The following is a 19,227-nucleotide window of genomic DNA, read 5'->3' as shown; positions in this document are numbered from 1 at the left end:
GAAAAGTATTATAAACCTATTACGGTACAACACTACATAGCTGACTATGTTAGTTGGGTATCTAGGCTAACTCTGTTGGACTTATGAATAAATTGGACTTACGAACCCACTCTCGGAATAGAACTCATTCGTACGTAGGGGACTTACTGTATAAGTAAATTATATATTATAATCCTTATCACCAGGCTTTGAGGTGGGTTCTCCGACTGTGTCCATTTCTCAGATGAGGAACTGAGGCACAGAGCAGGTGATTCACACAGCTGGAAAGCAGCAGATGTAGGCCTCAAACCCTGGTGGAGTGACTCCACTGCTGTGTCCTTAACCAGCAGACTGCACACACTGGAGGCTGCAGATGAAACATCTCAGTCTGATGCTGTGGATCCAAACTAGTGGCTGGAGTGACTCTGTGAGGGCAACTTGCTTCTGATTTCTGTGATCCAAAGAACCTCAGAGAGCTCAAGACATCCTGGTGTCCTAAGAATTTGGCAAAATCCAGCCCCAGGCAGCCAACCTTGTTAGACAAGTGACCTCTGTGGCCATGACATTCCATCCACGTTTACTGAGGAGCTGGAGGGACTGTTTCCTGCAGGGACGGGCCAAGGGACCTGGTGGCAGGAAGCAACCCCTACTCCAAACAGTCACCGATCTGGACCAGTGCACTCCGTGCATGAGGCCTGAGGCTTGAAGCTCTTTCCCAGCAGCTCAGGGCAGATGGAAGGGGGCGGAGGAAGTGATAACAATCCTTCCACTTACTGAGCGTTTGTTCCCTGCTATGTAAATATTGTCTTGGTTTGGATTCCCGGGAACCAGACTCTGAGATAAGGTTTCCAGAACAAGTAATCTAGTTGGGAGGTGGTCCCTGGAAGGGGACAGGAAAGGGGAGGAGCCCAAACTGGCTTCATCCCCAAGCAAGTTCACTGGGCAAGTGGAGCTCCACCTGGCTGGGGAGCTCAGGGGACGGTGCTGAGCAGAAGCCTGCTCCCACCCCGGGGTGGATGAGGGACCCTCCCTTCGGTCCTGGGTTGTGGGCTGTGCCTGATGGTGTTGACACTCCAGTGCTCTGGCTCAGGAGGCTCTGGGTGCCGGTGGAGCCCTGAGGCAGAGCTGCAAGTGGGGGTCTGGCTAAGGTGGCACCCAAGCATTCCCTGATTAACCCTTATCAAGCCCCAAACTGATGGGGGGAAAAGACCGTACTAATACAAGGCAAAGCATTTTAGATAGCAAGTGATAAAAAGAGTGGATTGAAGGGAAAGCATCTACATCAACCCATGTAAATGAACTTTCAAAGGTGGTGTGATCTTTGGGCACAGCCAGACCCCAGTAATTAAAGTATGTCAGCAGTCTGCCTCTCCCCACCTCTTGGCACAGCTTCTCCTTTATGCCCTACATTCTCAGAAAGGCTCTTAGGGTGGTGAGACAGCCCACCAGCCCAGAAACCCTGGCAGAAAATAGGCCTGGCAGACTCTGCAGCCTGACCACCTGGTACAAATCCTTCCCGTCCACCTACCAGCTCTGTGACCTTGGGCAGGTTACTTAACCTCTCTGGGCCTCACTCTCCCATCTGCCAAACAGGGATAAGAGTAAGACTCTCCTCTGAGTGTCAGTATAAGGATTAAAGGACTGGACGGATAGACTGCTTAGAGGAGCATTTGGCTCAGAGCAAGTGCTTGCTCAGGGTCAGCTGGTGGAGAGTGTGGAGGGCAAGCCCTGAGCCATTGTTTCTTCTACACCTGGACTGGCTCCACTGACCACTGCTCGAGTTGACAGGACTCCAGTCTGTACTGCTGGTGTTCACTCTATGTGAAAAATTTAAAAATGGCTTTTTAGAAAATTCCTCCAAGACAAGTTGTTAAGGGCTTCCCTGGTGGCGCAGTGGTTGAGAGTCCCCCATGCTGATGCAGGGGACGCGGGTTCGTGCCCCGGTCCGGGAAGATCCCACATGCCACGGAGCGGCTGGGCCCGTGAGCCGTGGCCCCTGAGCCTGCGTGTCCAGAGCCTGTGCTCCGCAATGGGAGAGGCCACAACAGTGAGAGGCCCACGTACCGCAAAAAAAAAAAAAAGCCAAGTTGTTAAAAGAAATGAAACCAAGGGTAGAGTGCCACTGTGCAGGAAACTTCCAGAGCCCCTGGTAGAGTGGGAGCAGCACAGTGGCAGTCAAGCACCCTTCCCAGCTGTCCTACTGGGCTCACTGGGATCTCCCTCCTTCATATGAAGGCCATGATCACTAAATATTTACGTTTCTGGGTAATAAAATGAAGAACCAGCACTTACAAAGCACTGAACCAGCTCCCAGGCTGTGTTTTGTACCACACGTGTTAATCTTGCATTTAATCACCCAAACAACCCCGTGCAGTAGGTACTGCTATTATCAACACTATTATACAGAGGAAACCAAGGCACAGAGAGGTTGAGGAATCTGTCCAAGGTCACACAGCCAGTAAGTGTAAAGCCAGTGTTTAAAACCTGGCTGCAGAGTATCTGTTCTCAATCAGTCCACTGCATGGCCCCTCGTGTGTCAACTAAACTGCTATTTGCTTGCGACATACCCACATCAGTCTAGTTCTAAGCAATGACGTGCCTAAAATCCACAGGTTGGAGTCACTTGTTCTGTTTTTTCTAATGTTCATTAATATAAATATATAGCTGTTAACATCTTTAAAGTTAAACCATGTATCAGCTAAAATCATTTCAAATACTGTATTCATTTCCCAGGGCTGCTGTAACAAAGTACCACAATCTGATTGGCTTAAACAATAGAAAGTTATTGTGTCACATTTCTGGAGGCTGGGAAGTCCAAGATCAAGGTGTCAGCAGGGCCATGTCCTTTCTGAAGGCCCTAGGGGTGAATCTACACCAGGCTTCTCTCCTAGCTTCTGGTGTTTCCTTGCCTTGTGGCAACATAACTCCAACCTTCACCTGGTGCTTTCCTGTATACACATCTGTCTCTGGGTCCAAGTTTCCCCTTTTTATAAGGGTACCAGTCATATTGGATTGAGGCCCACCCTAATGACCTCATCTTAACTCGATCATCAGCAAAGACCCTATTTCCAAATAAGGTCACATTCACAGGTACTAGGAGGTTAAGACTTCAACAAGTCAACTGTAACACACACCTTCATGTACAGTTTTTTGAGAAGTTGAGCTTCATTAATTATTTATAATCTGCCTTTCTCCAAGAAGTTCTGACATGTTCTAACAAATTGTGTAGTGCAAGAAGACTTTAACAAATATGTAAGGAAATGAAGGTAAAGGGAAAACAAGAGTAGGAACAATAAGTTGACGCCAAGGGTTGAACAGATGAATGCCTCAGGGGGTCACACTCATGACTTTGAGTTTCCTGACCACCATGGCAAGGAAGCAATGCATTCACATAAACAGCACATGTCACTGTGTCCATCTGGTAAAAATCAGATTACCAGCTGTCCCTGGCACTTGGTTCTTAGTTTGTCCCATTGATTCCCTTAAAGAGGACACTGTTTGAGGTGGTGGAATCCTCATTTTGAACAGGTTTGGAGGTCAGCCTTTATCTGTTAAGTATACATGGCTCCTACATAGGCCAAATTTGAAAAAAAGGAAAGTTGAAAACCATGGCATTGTTACCACTCTCATACTGAAATGGGATGACATTGGAGCCACATGTCCCACGGGGATGAGGTTCTAAAGGTCAAAAAAAAGTGCAGGTGGTTAAAGCTACCCTTGAAAATCCCTCAGACTGATGATCAAGTGCAGCGTATGTGGCTCCATCTAGAAAACCCCATACAGCCGTATCACCTCTCCTTAAGCCCAAGAGAGTCATTGCTCCTCCAGGGTGGGGACAATCACAGCTTCTTGGTCAAGCCCCAGATGAAGCAGTTGGCCTTGTTTAGGGTCTGGTCGTAGGGAAAATGTGACTTTAAGCACTGGCATTATGCTGAGGCCACTGAGATATTCCTTCCTCCAGAGGCACAGGACCCTGAGACTTGCTGAAAGGACAGAAGACTCAAACCAGCTCTCACTTGTCCAGGCAAAATCTGGCCTGCTTAGATGCTTTACTTTCTGTTTGTGGGGGGGGGGGAATGTCTTTCTGGGGGGCATACAAAATCAGCCTTTTTATATCTTCTTGGTGAACTGAACCTTTTATCACCATGTGTTGTCTCTTTTTCACTCTAATAATGCTTTTGTCTTAAAGTTGACCAGCTTTCTTTTGGTTAGTGTTTATGTGGCGTATCCTTTTTCATCCTTTCATTTCAAACATTCTGCATCCTTACATTGGGGTTTGTCTCTTGTAAACCCCATGTAATTGGTTTTTATTTTTATCCTCTAACAATCGATGTGTTTTAATGGGCACATTTAGTCCATTTACGTTTAATGTAATTGCAGATATATTTGAGTTTAAATCTGCCATTTTATTGTTTGCTTTTTATTTGTTCTGCCTGTTTTATGTTCCTTTTTCTCTCCTGTCTTGCCCTATTCTGAACTGATTACATTATCCCTCTTTTTTCTTCTCTATTAGCTTGTTAGTTATACATTCTTTTACTATTCTTTAGTCATTACCAGAGATTGCAACATGTATTCTTGACTTATTAGAGTCTACTTTAAATTAGCAAGTTTACTGCTTCTCATTCAGTGGAGACCTTACAACTCTGTAACTCCATTTACTCCCATCCAAAATTAAATGCTATTATTGTCATGCATTTTAATTCTCTCTAGATATTAAACCTCACCAGACATCATTATTATTATTATTATTAAAATAGTCAATAGTAATTTAGATTTGCCTACATTGTTAACCTTTCTGTGCCCTTCACAACTGGTTCTTTCTAGGTCACCCTGACTCTCAGACTGTAGCCCTCAGTCTGTCACCAGCTCTCTTCAGTTTCTCAGCCTTGCAACAGCTCTTAGAATCAGCAGCACCTTGAGGGGAAACACTTCCCAGGTGCTGGGGTCACCTCTCTAGGTTTCTGTTCTCCTGCCTTTAACCCTTTACAGCCCTGTTCACTCTCCATGCCTTCAAACAGATTTCTTTTTATAAACAGATTTTTATACTACTATTTGGTCCAGGTTTTCTAGTTGTGCTCCAGGGACAGGTTGGTCTGGGTTAGATAGCCTGCCATTACCATAAGTGTAACCTATTGCCTGCTCTCTTAAAAGAGTTATTTCTCTCCTTGCTCCTTTATCTTTGGCCAAGGTCATAAAATTGAATTTATGTCAATTAAATGTACATATGGGGCAACTCCACGAGAGCTTAATTCCTCTCTATCACTATAATTGTCCCTTGTTCTAATGAAAGGGCCTCATGCCCTGGGTTACTTTGGTCTCTATCAATAAGCCTTCCAGGAAACTTCCAGAGACCTGTTGTCTTGTTGAAGGCGAAAGAACATCAGTCTTTACTGCAGAAAGTTTACTGTCCAAGTTGTCAGAGTGCTCTAGGGAAGTTATATATCTGAACTACTTTTCCCAGACAAGCTGCCAACCACAGAAATAAAGTAGCACCCCTCAGCATGAGCGAATTAGAAGACCCTGACAGCCCTGCAGTTAGCGCAATTAGCATTTCTGTCAAGAAAACCTGCAGCAGGAAGACCATTCTGCCAAAGTCCAGAGTCTCATAACATATGTCAGTGTTCATTATTAATAGCAAGTGTCAGAAATGCAAACTGGCTGAAGCAACAAAGGAAAATGTATTGCTCAGAGACCTGAAAAGTCCAGGACTATAGATCTGCCCTCAGGTATGGTGGGATCCAGGTACTCAGATGATGCTATCACCAGGAACTGTTTCTTCATCACTTAGCTCTACTTTTTGAGTCCAGTGGGTCTCAAACCTTGAACACGCATCAGAATTATTGGCCAAGCAAATTAAAACCAGATTGTTGGACCCTGCCCAATTTTTAATTCAGTGCATCTAGGGTGGAGCCTAAGTGTTTTAATTCCTAACAAGTTTCTAGGTGATACTGATGTTACTGCTCCAGGGACCACACTTTGAGAACCACATCTGTAGTCTCAGGCGTGGTCCGGAGATGGTCCCTGGTGGCTCCAGGCTCGCATTTACTGACTTAGCAACCCCCGGGGAAAGGGACTGCTCCTCTCCAAATAGTCCCAGCAGAGTCCAAGAATCAGCTCTACCCTGAACCGATCTCCAGTCTCTGTAGTCAGGGAGAGGCACCTGTTCTCTCAAGGGCCCAGGAAGGGCCAGGAGTGGGGGCAGATCCAGATCCATCCAAAGCATATAGACTGAGAAGATGGAGAAGAGGTGGTTCCCTGAAGGGAAACATGGATGCCGTGGAGGTCACTGCTGCTGGGAGGATGAAAGCAACTGCTGCTCATTTCTTACAAAAATTAACCACACAGGACCCTTTGCTACAAATTCTTCAGGGGCCGGGTGCAGAGCAAAGGACTGTAATATGCGAGGAAAGAGTAAAGTCATTTAGTCAGGGATGGGGAGATGGGGGCTGACTTGAAAAATCATTAAAAATCACGTGCATTCCTGGGCTCACGAAGAGACAGCAGCGGAACAATAAGTATTAAGGGTTACAGACAGCATCTGCCTGTGGGGAGGCCCCCAAATAAGCTTCAGAGATGAGAAGAGCACAGGCCTGGACAAGCCAGGTGTATCAACTATCTCTTGCCGCCTAACAATCCCCTCCACACGGCAGTGACTGCAAGCAACAATGCTTTTATTATTGCTGCAGGGGGGCTGGCCGGTTCCATAGTGGGTGCCTGGCTGGCTGGTCTCGCACGGCCACCCTCACAGCGTCTGGCAGTCCCGCTGGCCCAAGGACCTCAGCTGGGACACCTCGTCTCTGCTCCACGTGGTCTCATTATCCAGCGCCTGGTGGTCTCCAGGCAGCCCGAGAGGACACACCCCAGCATGTAAGTGCTTTCTTAAGTTAGGCTCTGCTTGGTCGTGACTGCTAAGGACCTGTTGGCCAAAGGAAGTCACCAGGCCATGCCCAGCTAGAGAAACAGATTCCACCCACCTTTTGATGGGAGATGCTGCAGCGTCACAGGGCGATATGGCACATTGCAGGTGGGATGCAGGTGGGAGGCATTTGTGGCCATTTGTCGCGGTCTCCTACGCTGTGGGAAGCGTGTAGCCTGCTGAGGCTGAGCCAACTTAAAATGCACAGAGGCTCTGGAATACTCAGATGTAAGCTATTGTCCCAGCGGGCAGCCCCCTTCCCCCTCCTGGTTGGATTTTAGAGGGAGTATGTGCAGCTCAGGACAAAACAGGGCTAAGCCTGCTGTTTCCCTGGACCTTTCACCGCACAAATCGTGCACAGTTTCCGGGCTTACAGGCACGTGACCATCACTGATGCCCCGCCTGCAGCAGGCGCTGCTCCCCAGCTCACGATTGCCATGTCAGATCATAGGACTTTTCAAGAGATGCCAGGAATCCCGATTTTCAGGTGGATTTCCTATTCTTTTTTTTTTTTTTTTTTAACATAAGGCTAATGTGCAGAAAAGTTGGAGGAGAGGAGGAGGATTATTATATTGATTATATAGACACAGGTTAAAGATAAATAGGATGCTCTTTAGCCCTTCAACAAAATGAAAGTGGTCACCTGAGCCACCGAAGCCTTAATAATTTTTTTTTTTTTTTTTTTTTTTTTTTAACTTAGCATCTGTTTCCAATTTTTTTAAAAAGTCACACAACGCAATCTGCAGGCTGGCTTTAGCCTTTGGGCTGCCGGCCTATGAGCTCTACGTTAGACCCTTGTGATTCTCAGATGTAATGTTTGCCTTTTCAGTGGATTCCCAGGTGATCTCAAAGGTCCCTTGCATGTGGGAAGGGGTCATTTTGCTGAGACTCTGACTTTGAGCTTTTCGAGTCATAGCTGGCGAGTGGGAAGAAGCCACCTGGCTGGTGAGCTGACCGGACAGCCCCCATGTCCTCACGTCTTCTTTGTGACGTGTGCTGCATTCATGGTAAATCTCCTGAATTGATACACTCTTTTGTTTCCCTGCAAGAGAGATGAAAGCCAAGTTCTAGTGAAGCAAAGAGAAAGTGAAGTTAACAGTAAGAGGAGTGGTTTTCAACCAGAAAAGAGCAGCTTGGGATAAATTAAAATGTGCCATTTGGCTTTTGCTGGTGGCAACGATTTACTGTGTGAATAAATCCACTGTTCTCCAGATCTGTGATGAGAATAAATCCACCCTCACGTGGTGCTCAGGCCAGTGCAGAAACGGCTCACCCAAGCGAGCAAGGAGAACCTCCAATGGAATCAAAAGGCAGTGACCTCGTGTGCAATGAGGAAACGCACAGTCTACACAGCCGGGCAGTGGGGATGTGATTCAGGAGGACACGGGCACTGTGGACATGGGTTTCTGGGAAGCCATGGGTGGGGAGAGCTCTGGTGGTGGAGCTGTGGCATTGACCTTCACTCAGAGAAAGCCTGATTTAATTTTTAAAAGCATCTTCTTAGCCTAATATGACTCAAAGGGCACAGGCAGGACCCAACGATCGTGTTGTTGCAGGAGCATTCCCTCCCAGATGAAAGGCGCTCAGGGCAGAAGCGTTTGTGCAGACAAAGCTGAACCCCGCTGGAAGAAAATGCCTTCCTGATTATCCTTTTCCAAGAAGGGGTGATCATAGGGTTGTAGTGGCCAAGAACAGATAGTTATGTTGGGCGCGATGCTCCACCATAGCCCCAGACCACTGAGGCACAAGCGGACGGGGCTCTTGCCCACATAGTGGCAATAAATAGGCAAGGGTTACCACGCAGGGGCTCTCCTTCGACTGACTTTATAAGTGCTCTAGGCAGGAAATGCAGAAGGAGCTTACGAATCTCAGGTTCTGCTTATCCTGGCATTGCCCGAGCCTCGCACTGATGCTGGGGTTCGCACCCCCAGTGTCAGAGTGCTGGCGCGTTTGTTTAGCTGTACACAAGATCCTTGGCCCTTATTTATAGGATCTTCTGTAGGATCTGAAGGGGCCTTAAATTTCTCAGCTCTGCTTTACTGCAGATGGAGGAGGAAATGATATGTTTTAATGATATTCACAAATACTGAGATTGACAAGGTTCGGAATTGAAATCATTTTCCATCCATTCATTTGACAACGATCATAATGCCGGGAGCCAGGGCATAGCAGCAAACAAGGTGGGCGTGGCCTCCTGGAGTAGCAGGAGGCCTCTGGGGCTTACGTGGCCTCAGGGTCCCATGAGAGCTGTCCACACCCCGCTGCTCCCCAGGCTTCCTGTCGCTCCCCGAGGCCAGCCCCCTGCCATTCCTCCCTGTGCCAAGCTCCGCCCACCACAGGGCCTTGGCACCTGCTGCTCCCTTGGCCTGGAACAGCCTCCCCATATGGGTATTCACAAGGCTCACCGCCTTCAGGTCTCTGCTCAGATGTCACCCTCCCTGACCGAGTGTCTGAAATAGTGTCCTTCCCCCTCCTGTCATCTCTAGCTTTTATCCCACTTGATTTTTTCCCCAGCCCTCATCACCTGCTGCTGGCGTGTCCTGTGTGCCTGATCCGTGTCTGTCTGTGCCCCATGACTGTGAGGTCTGTGAGGACAGGGACTTGCCTTTCCCACCCACGTCTGTACCCCGGCACCCAGAGCAGCATCTTATCCCACAGTGTAGTGACAGTTGAGAGCCTGTGTCATTAATGCCTGTGCCTTGCGGGGAACCCAGTTCTGCTTCAGCTCCCCCTGGGGTGAGGATGTGTTGGTGCTTCAGGATTCCTCAGTTCCAGCTCCAGACGGACTCAAGGCCACTTCTTTTCTTTCACTCTCTTTTCCTGTCCTCCCAGCTGCGTCAGGGACCTGCGTGAGGAAGATCCCAGTGGCCTCACCACACCGCTTGGACCCACAGTGTTTCCATAGCAATGAGAATCCCCACCTCCATCAGCTTCTTCCAGCTCTCACCTTCTCATCCCTCGAGTAGCTGATAAGAAAGGAAAACAGAGTTAAAAGCAGCCTTGACTGGGGAGAACAGAATCCCCAGGTCACATTGCCAGCAGTGCCTTACTCTATGTCCCCAGGAGCAGTACTGGAGCCACAGCAAGAGTCCATCAAAGTCAGAGAATGACCCACTGCCATTATCACCCAGGCCAGCCAGCCATCCGAAGGCATGCAAGGCTCCCTTTGGGTGCCCTTGACTTTCCTGGAGGAGCAGCTGGGACTTGCCGTGGCCTGTATTAGACCAGCCCTTGGGTTCTGTTGGCTTTCACGTTTCCTAAAAACTGAAATACTTTATGAACAAATAAATTCAGGGGGATTTCACATAAACTTCAGATTCTAACTTTTCTTGGAGAAAAACCTGGCAACACTAGAAGCACAGCTCTGTCTGGCAGGCATTGGCTGGAGCTGGGCAGTGGCTCAGCTGCCTCCCATCTCCCCCACACCCACCCCGAGTTCAGTCTCACTCACTCAGAGTGCCTGCCCGGTCCCTGGGCATTCACATCCAAAGCCCCTCTCCTGGATGCCTGGAAGAAATTGGTGTCCCCTCATTTTAGCTTAGCTTTTCCATCAACCCAGTACCTGGCTATACTCCCTCTCCTGCCAAAGCCATTCTTGGTGTTGCTACTTGAAGCCTCATTAAGATGCAAATTCTAACATAGCAGGAGGATAAAGGGCTCCAACTAAATCTCTAAGAATCAGCGGTGCCTGTTTACTGAGGTCATGAGGATGGAAGGTTGCTGGGGGTTTTTTGTTTGTTTGTTTTCAATTTTTATTTATTTATTGGCTGCGTTGGATCTTCGTTGCTGCGTGCTGCGTTGGGTCTTCATTGCTGCGCACAGGCTTTCTCTAGTTGTGGCGAGGGGGGGCTGCTCTTCGTTGAGGTGTGCGGGCTTCTCATTGCAGTGGCTTCTCTTGTTGCGAAGCAGGGCTCTAGGCGCGTGGGCTCAGTAGTTGTGGCTCTCGGGCACTAGAGCGCAGGCTCGGTAGATGTGGCGCATGGGCTTAGTTGCTCCGTGGCATGTGGGATCTTCCCGGACCAGGGCTCGAACCCGTGTCCCCTGCACTGGCAGGCAGACTCTCAACCACTGTGCTACCAGGTAAGCCCAGGTTGCTGGTTTTTAACAAACCTTTGTACCAGGCTATCTATATCTATATCTATATCTATATCTATATCTATATCTATATCTGTATCTATATCTATATCTCCCCAGAGAAGTCATAGCTATTAATTCCCAGTTAGTTAGTTATAGGCCAGCATTAATGTCAGTCTTTGATACTATTGTTAAATGATGCAACCAAGTTGCCTAGGTTGAATTCACATCTCCAGCCCAGACCACCCTCCCAAACTCCGCACTCGTGTGTGTGTACAGGCCAACTGGACAGCTCCACCCTGATGCCAAAATCACATCTCTGGGCTCCAAGCTGCCCCTGCTCTTCGCTTCCAAACCTGCTCCTCTGACAGCCCTCCGCAGCTCAACTGAGAGCAACCCCATCATCTGTTTCCTCAGGCCAGAACCTTGGCATCATTCTTGACTCTCTTTCTGCACCAGCCACATCTACTCTGTCAGGAAATCCTGTTGGCTCTGTCTGCAACATACACGCAGAAACTGACCACACTCTGTATCCCCCCTCCACTGGGCAGCTGCAGGAGCCCTAACTGGCCTCCCTGCTTTCCCCCTCACCTCCCTTCATTCTGTTCTCCACTCAGCACCTAAGTCAAATCAGGTCCCCTGCTTTCAAGCCTTCAGTGGCTCCCCATTTTTCTCGGAGTAATGGCCTTACAGTGTCCTCCAAGGCCCTGCCTTGGCCCTCCCCACCCCTTCTCAGGCCTCTCACTTCACACTGGTTCCTGGACCACACTTCCCCAACGCTCTGTGTGGCCAACCCTGCCACCCTGCTCACCCCATCTCTGTTACCCTGCTCTGCTTTTCTTGTTTTTCCATATCATTTTCTGACATGGAACACCCTAGAGTATTTATTGTTTCTCTGCCTATTGCCTCTCTCTACAAGGGCAACGGTCTTGATCTGTATGGTCGCTGCAGTGTCCCCAGTGCTAAGAACAGAGCCTGGCAGAGTGGCACTCAATAAATATTTGCCGAGGGGTTGAAATTCAGTAGGTTAAAGCCTCATTCAACATCCCAATGGAAACATTTTGAGCAGTTCTATTTTTAAATGGAGATTTTTTTTTTTTTAACAGAGAAAGAATCCAAACATAAGTAATTGAGAGGATGTTCTCATAACCCCCCATGTTCATTACCCGACCTTGGCAATGGTCAATTGATGGCCAATTTCATCTGCACCCACACCCACACCCCAGGTGATTATGAAGCAAATTCAGGTCACCATATTTATCTATAGATATTTTAGCATGCCTTTCTTTTTACAGATGCGTAGTATTCCATTGGGTAAATGTACCATAATGTATTTTTTTCCAACCAGTCTTGTTGGGTACTTTTTCATATATTGCAAATATTTTTGCATATTATAAAATCAGTGTTCCACTCATTAGAACTTCCAGAATCGACTACAGCTTTGCAATACTTTTTTCTTCAGTTGAGGAGTAATTTCTTTGTAACTCTTATGACCCATGTAAATATGAAACAAAGCAAAAATCTTCCCAAATACCCACCGTTCTTCACAATGTCAGGTATTAGTCCTTACAGGCACTTTGTTAGAGGGCTAACTTTTAATTTCAATTTTAGATGTAAAGGCAAGTTGCAAGGATAGTACAGATGACACTCCCATTCCCCCGGGTTCACCAGTTGTTGACATTTTGCGGCAGTTGCTTTATATTTGCTCTGCGTATGTGTATTTTTAAATCATTTGAGATTAAATTGTAGACAGCATCCCACTTTACCCTGAACACTGCAGTATGTATCTCCTAAGAACGAGGGCATTCATTTTACATTGCCACAGTGCACTTATGTATGAAATTCAGGATATTTAGCATTAATACAATACTGTTATCCAAGTCACAGACTCTACTCGGATTTCTCCACTTGCTACAATAATGTTCTTTACAGGGATATTTACCGACCCAGGATCCAGCCTCGGGATCGCCATTGCATTCAGCTGCCATGTCTGCCCCGTCTGCTTTCGTCTAGAGCAGCTCTCCAGGCTGTCTTTGTCTTTTTTGACCTTGACATTTTTGGAGAGTACGGGCCAGTTGTTTTTATAGAATGTTCCTCAATTTGAGTCTAATCGATTTGGAGCTGCCCTCCAAGAATGCAATCTAAAGGCTCACCCCCTGTTTTCTGCCCCCAGGACCTGGAAGCCACCGAGAGAGACCCCTATCAGCAACCCGAAAACTCGTGTGCAAGGCTGAGGACCGAGAGGAGGACGCCTCAGCCGTGCTCAGAGCCATCCAGGTGGAGAACGAAGCCCTGCAGAGGGCGATCCTCAGCAGAAAGGCTGAGCCCCCCGCCAGCCCACCACAGGTGCGTTCCCAGGCAGAGGGAAAGGATGGAGAAGGACTTGGGCTACTCAGGGACCAGGCAGTGTCCGAGCGGTGCTTGCAAAGAGCACGTGGTGAGGAGAGAGAGCAGTGGAGGCATCCCTGACCTTACACCAATCAGCGCATCCACTGTCTGAGGCACAGCTGCTTACTGACCTGTCGAAGTCCCCATTTCCTCCACCTCCTTTCCATCTTTTGTTTCCTAGGCCTAAGTTGGATGCTAATATGCCTCCAATTCTTGCTGATTTCCTTACAAACCCTGAATACCTTCAACTAGAGTTAAACATTGGTGTGTCAGAGACAGGATGGCGCAAACAACCAGCTCTGGCTTCTCTGGAAAGACCCCCTTTCCCAGAGCATGAGCCCTTCCAGCCTCCGCAGTCCTCACCACTCCTTAACGTCCTGCTCCTGGCCTGCTTCACCTTCTCAGGAAACCCCTCTGGCCCTACAGGTGTTTGAGTTGGTGCCCGCAGCCTTCGGCTTGGAGCAGCAAACAGGAGGATGGATGGTGGGGTGGAGCGGGGCTCTCTGGGGAGCTGGAGGCCTTGGACATCCCTCAATGTCTACATCCTTTCTCAGAAGCATGTTCCCTGACTCACCTGTTGAAATCTTTTACCTTAACTTGATGTTCACAGTAGCCCTGAAACAGGCAGGGCTGGTTTCATCACACTGTTTTATAGATATGGCTGATGGCACCCAGGGAATCAGGGTGGCTTTCTCATGGCATGTCTGTGGAAGTGGCTGAGGTCTGCCTGCCTGAAAGCCTAGGGCCCCGCCCACACCGCTAGTTGCTCCCCAGGCCCTGTTGGCGGGCTGCTCTTTGGGGTGATCACCAATCAACATCTGTTGTCTGTTTTCCTGGTGCTCGGCCCTTTGCCCCTGACATTTGTGTCTATGACCTCAAGACAGTCTGCACCTCTATCAGTGAAGGATGTGAAGTGGATGGCTTTATCCTGACCTCAGATCATGTGATTCCATCCCTCCAGGGCACAGAGAGACCACCAGCAGAGTCATGGACCGGTCTGCTGAAGGAGGAGACCCCTGAGGTCAGTGAAGGCCAGAGAGGGACAGCAGAGCCCCATTCCCACAGCAGCCAACAGTCTCCAGAGGGCCTTCCCCACACGGTGCCAGCAGGACCTCACTGTGCTCCCTGAGCACGCCAGCATTCTGCGCATCTCCCAGATGGGGAGACCTGTGCTGAAGCATGTTGCCCAAGGTTACGAGTGGAAGCCAGAACTCACCCAGGCCTGCTGATTCCAGTCCCTTGTTACGTTTCCATTTCCTGACAAGATAACACAGAAAAGGATCTCAGTATCCTAAATTTATATCTATATCTATCTAGGTCAGTTAGGCCAGTCTCAGCAAAGATGGCCCCAGGAAATATGGTCGTGAATTAATAAAACACCTGGGAACGTCTTTGTTAGATTGTGCACAAGTCTATGCTGTGTCCTCAGAATACAGAGGTGACCGAGTCAGACCAGAGTAGCCCCTGGCCTCAGGGAGCTTTCAGACAAGATTCGAGTATATAAGAGTAAAGCCGTATATGACCAAGGTGACTTCAGAGAGAGGTGGCAATACAAGGTGCTAATGGGTGAGAGAGTGACAGGGTATAGGATGGTGACTACCTCCCACAGGGGGATCCGAGGAGGCCCCTTGGAAGGTGTCCCATTTAGGCTGAGCCCTGCCTAGTAAGAAGGAGCCAGCCAACAAAGGAACAGCATTCCAAGTGGAAGGAACAGGGGAAAAGCTTCGAAGTGGGAATGAGCCCGGCCTGTTCCAGGAGTGGGAGAGTTGTAGAGGAGAAGGGGACAGGGGAAGATAAGGGGTGGACAGTAGGGAACCGGAGGGAACGCTCATGAAACAGAGTGCCGGGCAGGGCAGCACCCCAGAGCAACATAGTGGTTTTCTTTTGGCATCGCTCCTACTTTTCCTATTACTTCCCAGTCATCTTAAACCATTGCCAGCCAGTATTTCTGACAGGTTTGCCACTTTGCCCACCCTGCGATCCAGGATTTCTGGATGACCTGACCCCTGATTCACAGAGCTTCCAATGACTACAATTATTTGCAGATAAAGATCAGAGCACATTTCTAGTTTAAATGATAAATGGAAAAGAAGGGGAAAAGGCTTGGAGGATTAAAAATGAAAGGGTCTAATGTTACTGGCATTCTCCATGCAGTCCCATTACTTTGTAGCAAACAGAACAGAGATTCACTGGAGGAGGGGAAAGGTTTTGATGAGAGAAATTTTTCAATGGCTCATTGAAGCAGACCGTTTCCTGGGACCTCCCAGATCATAAGAAACTGAGATCCCACCTTTTTTGTAAAGACCGTGTGAGGGGATTCTAGATCTAATCAGCCCCAGGTAGTTGCTTTCACCCTCATTCCTGTTCCCAGTTTCCCGCAACAAGACTGATGGCCTGCGAAGTGTGTCCCTTTGACCGTGGCTCTGCTGTGTCTTGGGCCAGGAGGGTCGCCTCGGACATCTGTTTAATAAGCTTTTCCATCCTCCCTCAGCTGCCCTCCATCACCGCGGCAACGAGCACAGCGACCAGCTCGCAGGAGCAGTCCAGGGCAGCAGGGGGAGCCAGAGCCGTCAGTGAAGCCATCGACAGGATCGGCCTTCTGGGGAGCAGGTACTTATCGAGGCAGCTTCAAAGCAAAAACAGCAACCCGTAGCCATCCAGCCATGAGGATCTTATTAACTGAGGTTTTTCTTTGCATTATGATTCCAGACCATTTAAAACTGATCCCTTAGACTGCATCCCCCCTCACCCTCCCTCCAACCCAAAAGCCTGAAATTGACTTGATTTCTTTCAGACACGTGTCTCTTGGCTTGTTCAGTTCCCTTCAGCCCACGTAAAACTTCAGTCTACTCCAAGGTTTTCACGGAAGCAGCCCGCGCGGCAGACAGTGACCCAAGGCAGTGTCCTCTGAACCTTCTTTTCTCTATTCAGAGTTTGTTCAAATGCAGCATTCTCTTCCGTTCACACATAGCATCAGTGATTGGCACTGTCAAGTTTTATTATCAAAATAAAGGCTTTCCTGTAGTCATCAGGCAACACTGATCTTCAGAAAGATGCACCATGCCGAGCCAATAGCTTCAAGCACACATTTGAGCCCCACCATGCTCCCCGGGCCGCTGTGCAGAGCTGGGCACGTGGTAGTCTGTGCAGCGCTCATGCCTGGCTGAGCGGTGAGAGCAGCTGAAGTCCAGCCTGCACAGTGGTCGCTAAGCTGAGGCTCTGGCCTGAGGCTGCATCAGCCCCGAAAGGCGTGGGGGCTTTTTCTCTGCACAAAGGAGGAATTTCCCGGCCAATCTATGTATTCTCCTCCAGGAGTCTGCAGACCCCAGATTGGAAACCATGCTGTGGACCACTGTGGCCATGAATAAGAACTTGAAAGGGCGAGTGAAAGGGCTGGGCCATGAGGATGTGTTACATCAGATACAGATACAGGATATGTTACAAGCAGCACACACATCACCAAATGCTTCTTTCTTCATCATCAAGATCCTTTGTGCTTCAGGGTCTTGGGAGTTCTCAGCCTTAAACAGCACAAGTAGGGTGTGTTTGCAGACAGCTCTCTGCTAGGTTTGGAATGCTGTGTCCTCAGAAACTAGAGAGGCAAGGCAGGTCACTAGATCAGGAGCTGGCAGACTTTCTCAGTAAAGGGCCAGATAGCAAATCCTTCAGGCTTTTCACATTTTGTTTGTTTGTTTGTTTTAACAACCCTTTAACAATGTAAAAACCATTCTTAGCTTGCAGGCCACACAGAAACAGGCTGCGGGCTGCATTTGACCTGCAGGCTGTATGTACTGTGTAGACACCCGCTCTAGACTCTTACAGCCTAGCAGTCAGCTTAAGGACATCATCTGGCCATCTGGCCCCAAGCAATTTCTCTTACTTGGCCCTTCTTTCATCGCTAATTGTACAATTATTTATAAAGGGAGAAAACCAGCTGGTGTGCGCCTTTGATCTGTCTGCGGGGGTGTGAGTATTTTCGTCTCAAATTGTTACTTCTCTCTGAAATAGAAAAGTAAGCCTGGTACCCTTGATGCAAACTTTCTCATTACTATCGATACCTGTTTGCTAAAACAAAATCAATTTCAGACACCAGCAGAAGGTTCTGAAAGTCCTCCAGGCCATCGAAAGTGACTCCACCCAACTCAGCCAGGTTGTTTCACCCACTGAGGAGCAAGTTCTGGACCCAGAGGTGAGAACCTTGACTTATGAAGGCATTCATGTCTTGCCTGAAGGCTGAGGGAGGAAGGGCCCCTCAGTACAATCATTTCTGTTCGGTGGGAGCTGCTCTGACAGTGGTAAACTTAGCATCTTTCTGCCCCAGTCTCCATCCCCACTCCTCCCCAGCACATAGACATCCGTGCAATGGAGCGTGAAGTTTCAGAAGACGGAAGCCTGTCCACACAAGAGGAAATATAAATAGCCTGTAAAGCCCAACAAAAATATCCAGCATCGCTTGTAATCAAGAAATACAAATCAGAGCAACCTTAACATCCCATTTGATGTTAACAAATCTCAGTTAACAAATTATTCTTGATGATAACCTCTAGCACTGGCAAGGTTACAGTGAAACTGGCAGTCTTACCCTGCTGGCAGCAATAGAAATGGGTGGAAAGCTTTTGAAAAGCCGAAAGGCTCTTAGGAAGAGCCTGAGAAATACTTATGTCTTTCAGCCTGACAATCCCACTTCCTTACCCTGAAGAATTCACTCAACAGAAATAAAAAACTATAGGCGCAAAAATGTCTATTGCACAATTATTGGAAGAAGGGAAAGGTGAGAGAAAAAAACACAGAAATAACATAAATGTCTCACAATAGTAGAGTTAATCAGGAAAGTATGATACGTCAGCACAATGCAGTCGTGTAAAAGGATGGAAATTTTCATTATGGAGATTATGCGGATAGAAAATGTTAAGGATATAAAGTTAGCTGCAAAAAGTGATGTTCATCTTCATCGAGTCTGATATGATTGCAGCGACTGGGCAAGGATATGGCTGTGAGCGGGTCGATGGAGCTGAGACATGAACGGTGAAAGGGCAAGGTAGCATCAGGATGGATGGATAACGGATGATGCGTTTCTCTTTTGGGTCAAAAGGTGTGTGTCCAGCACATCCTCTCATCTCTTCCTCTACCCAAGCCTTTCTTATAACTATTTGGTTCAGCGGTCACCCATCTTGTGATTGGTCAATGGGGACTTAACAGGAAGCCCTCCCAAAGTCACACATAAAGCTCGTATGAAAGCAGAAAGAGCCCTGCTCCAGCCCAGACTGGAGTTCTGGCTTGGAGTCTGGCATCATCATTTAGAGGTCGTGTGACCTTACATAAGCCTCTTAAGCTGTCTGGTCCTGGGGGTGTGTGACTGTCAAACTGGGTAAATAATCCACAGCCCACGGGGCCACTGTGCAGCTGGAAGAGGAAAGGTCTGTAAGGGCAGATGGCTCCGTGCCTGGCACAAGGCAAGGAGGAATCAGGAAATATGCCGTCTAAAAAAATCTAGGGCGGGCTTCCCTGGTGGCGCAGTGGTTGGGAGTCTGCCTGCCAATGCAGGGGGCGCGGGTTCGTGCCCCGGTCCGGGGGGAATCCCACATGCCGCGGAGCGGCTGAGCCCGTGGGCCATGGCCGCTGAGCCTGTGCGTCCGGAGCCTGTGCTCCGCAACGGGAGAGGCCACAACAGTGAGAGGCCCGCGTACCACACAAAAAAACAAAAAACAAAAAAACAAAGAGAAGAAAAATGCCACATTTCTTTGTAATGAATGCCGTAGTCAGGATCAAGCAGGGCTTGATCCAGAAGCTCACACTATGTCTGTACCGTGTCAGCTGCATCCTGAGCCTCATCCCCACCTCAATGCCCAGTCCCAGCTCTGCTCTTTCCC

At 48.4% G+C, this 19,227-nt stretch overlaps 1 protein-coding gene across 1 annotated transcript in view; it reads left to right on the top strand.

Annotated features, from left to right (window-relative positions):
* The window catches only part of KATNIP (katanin interacting protein), a 155,688-nt gene that overhangs the window by 60,291 nt on the left and 76,170 nt on the right, over positions 1-19,227 (top strand). The window contains exons 8-11 of the mRNA XM_007452838.1: positions 13,143-13,315; positions 14,319-14,378; positions 15,849-15,967; positions 17,444-17,546. Coding sequence (XP_007452900.1) covers positions 13,143-13,315; positions 14,319-14,378; positions 15,849-15,967; positions 17,444-17,546 — 455 coding nt within the window. The remainder of the gene's footprint in view (positions 1-13,142; positions 13,316-14,318; positions 14,379-15,848; positions 15,968-17,443; positions 17,547-19,227) is intronic.

This window comes from Lipotes vexillifer, unplaced genomic scaffold (assembly GCF_000442215.2).
Source record: "Lipotes vexillifer unplaced genomic scaffold, Lipotes_vexillifer_v1.1 scaffold426, whole genome shotgun sequence".
NCBI classification, from domain to species: Eukaryota; Metazoa; Chordata; class Mammalia; order Artiodactyla; family Lipotidae; genus Lipotes; species Lipotes vexillifer.
The sequence above is the reverse complement of the archived record's forward strand: the minus strand, read 5'-3'. Positions and strand labels throughout refer to the sequence as shown.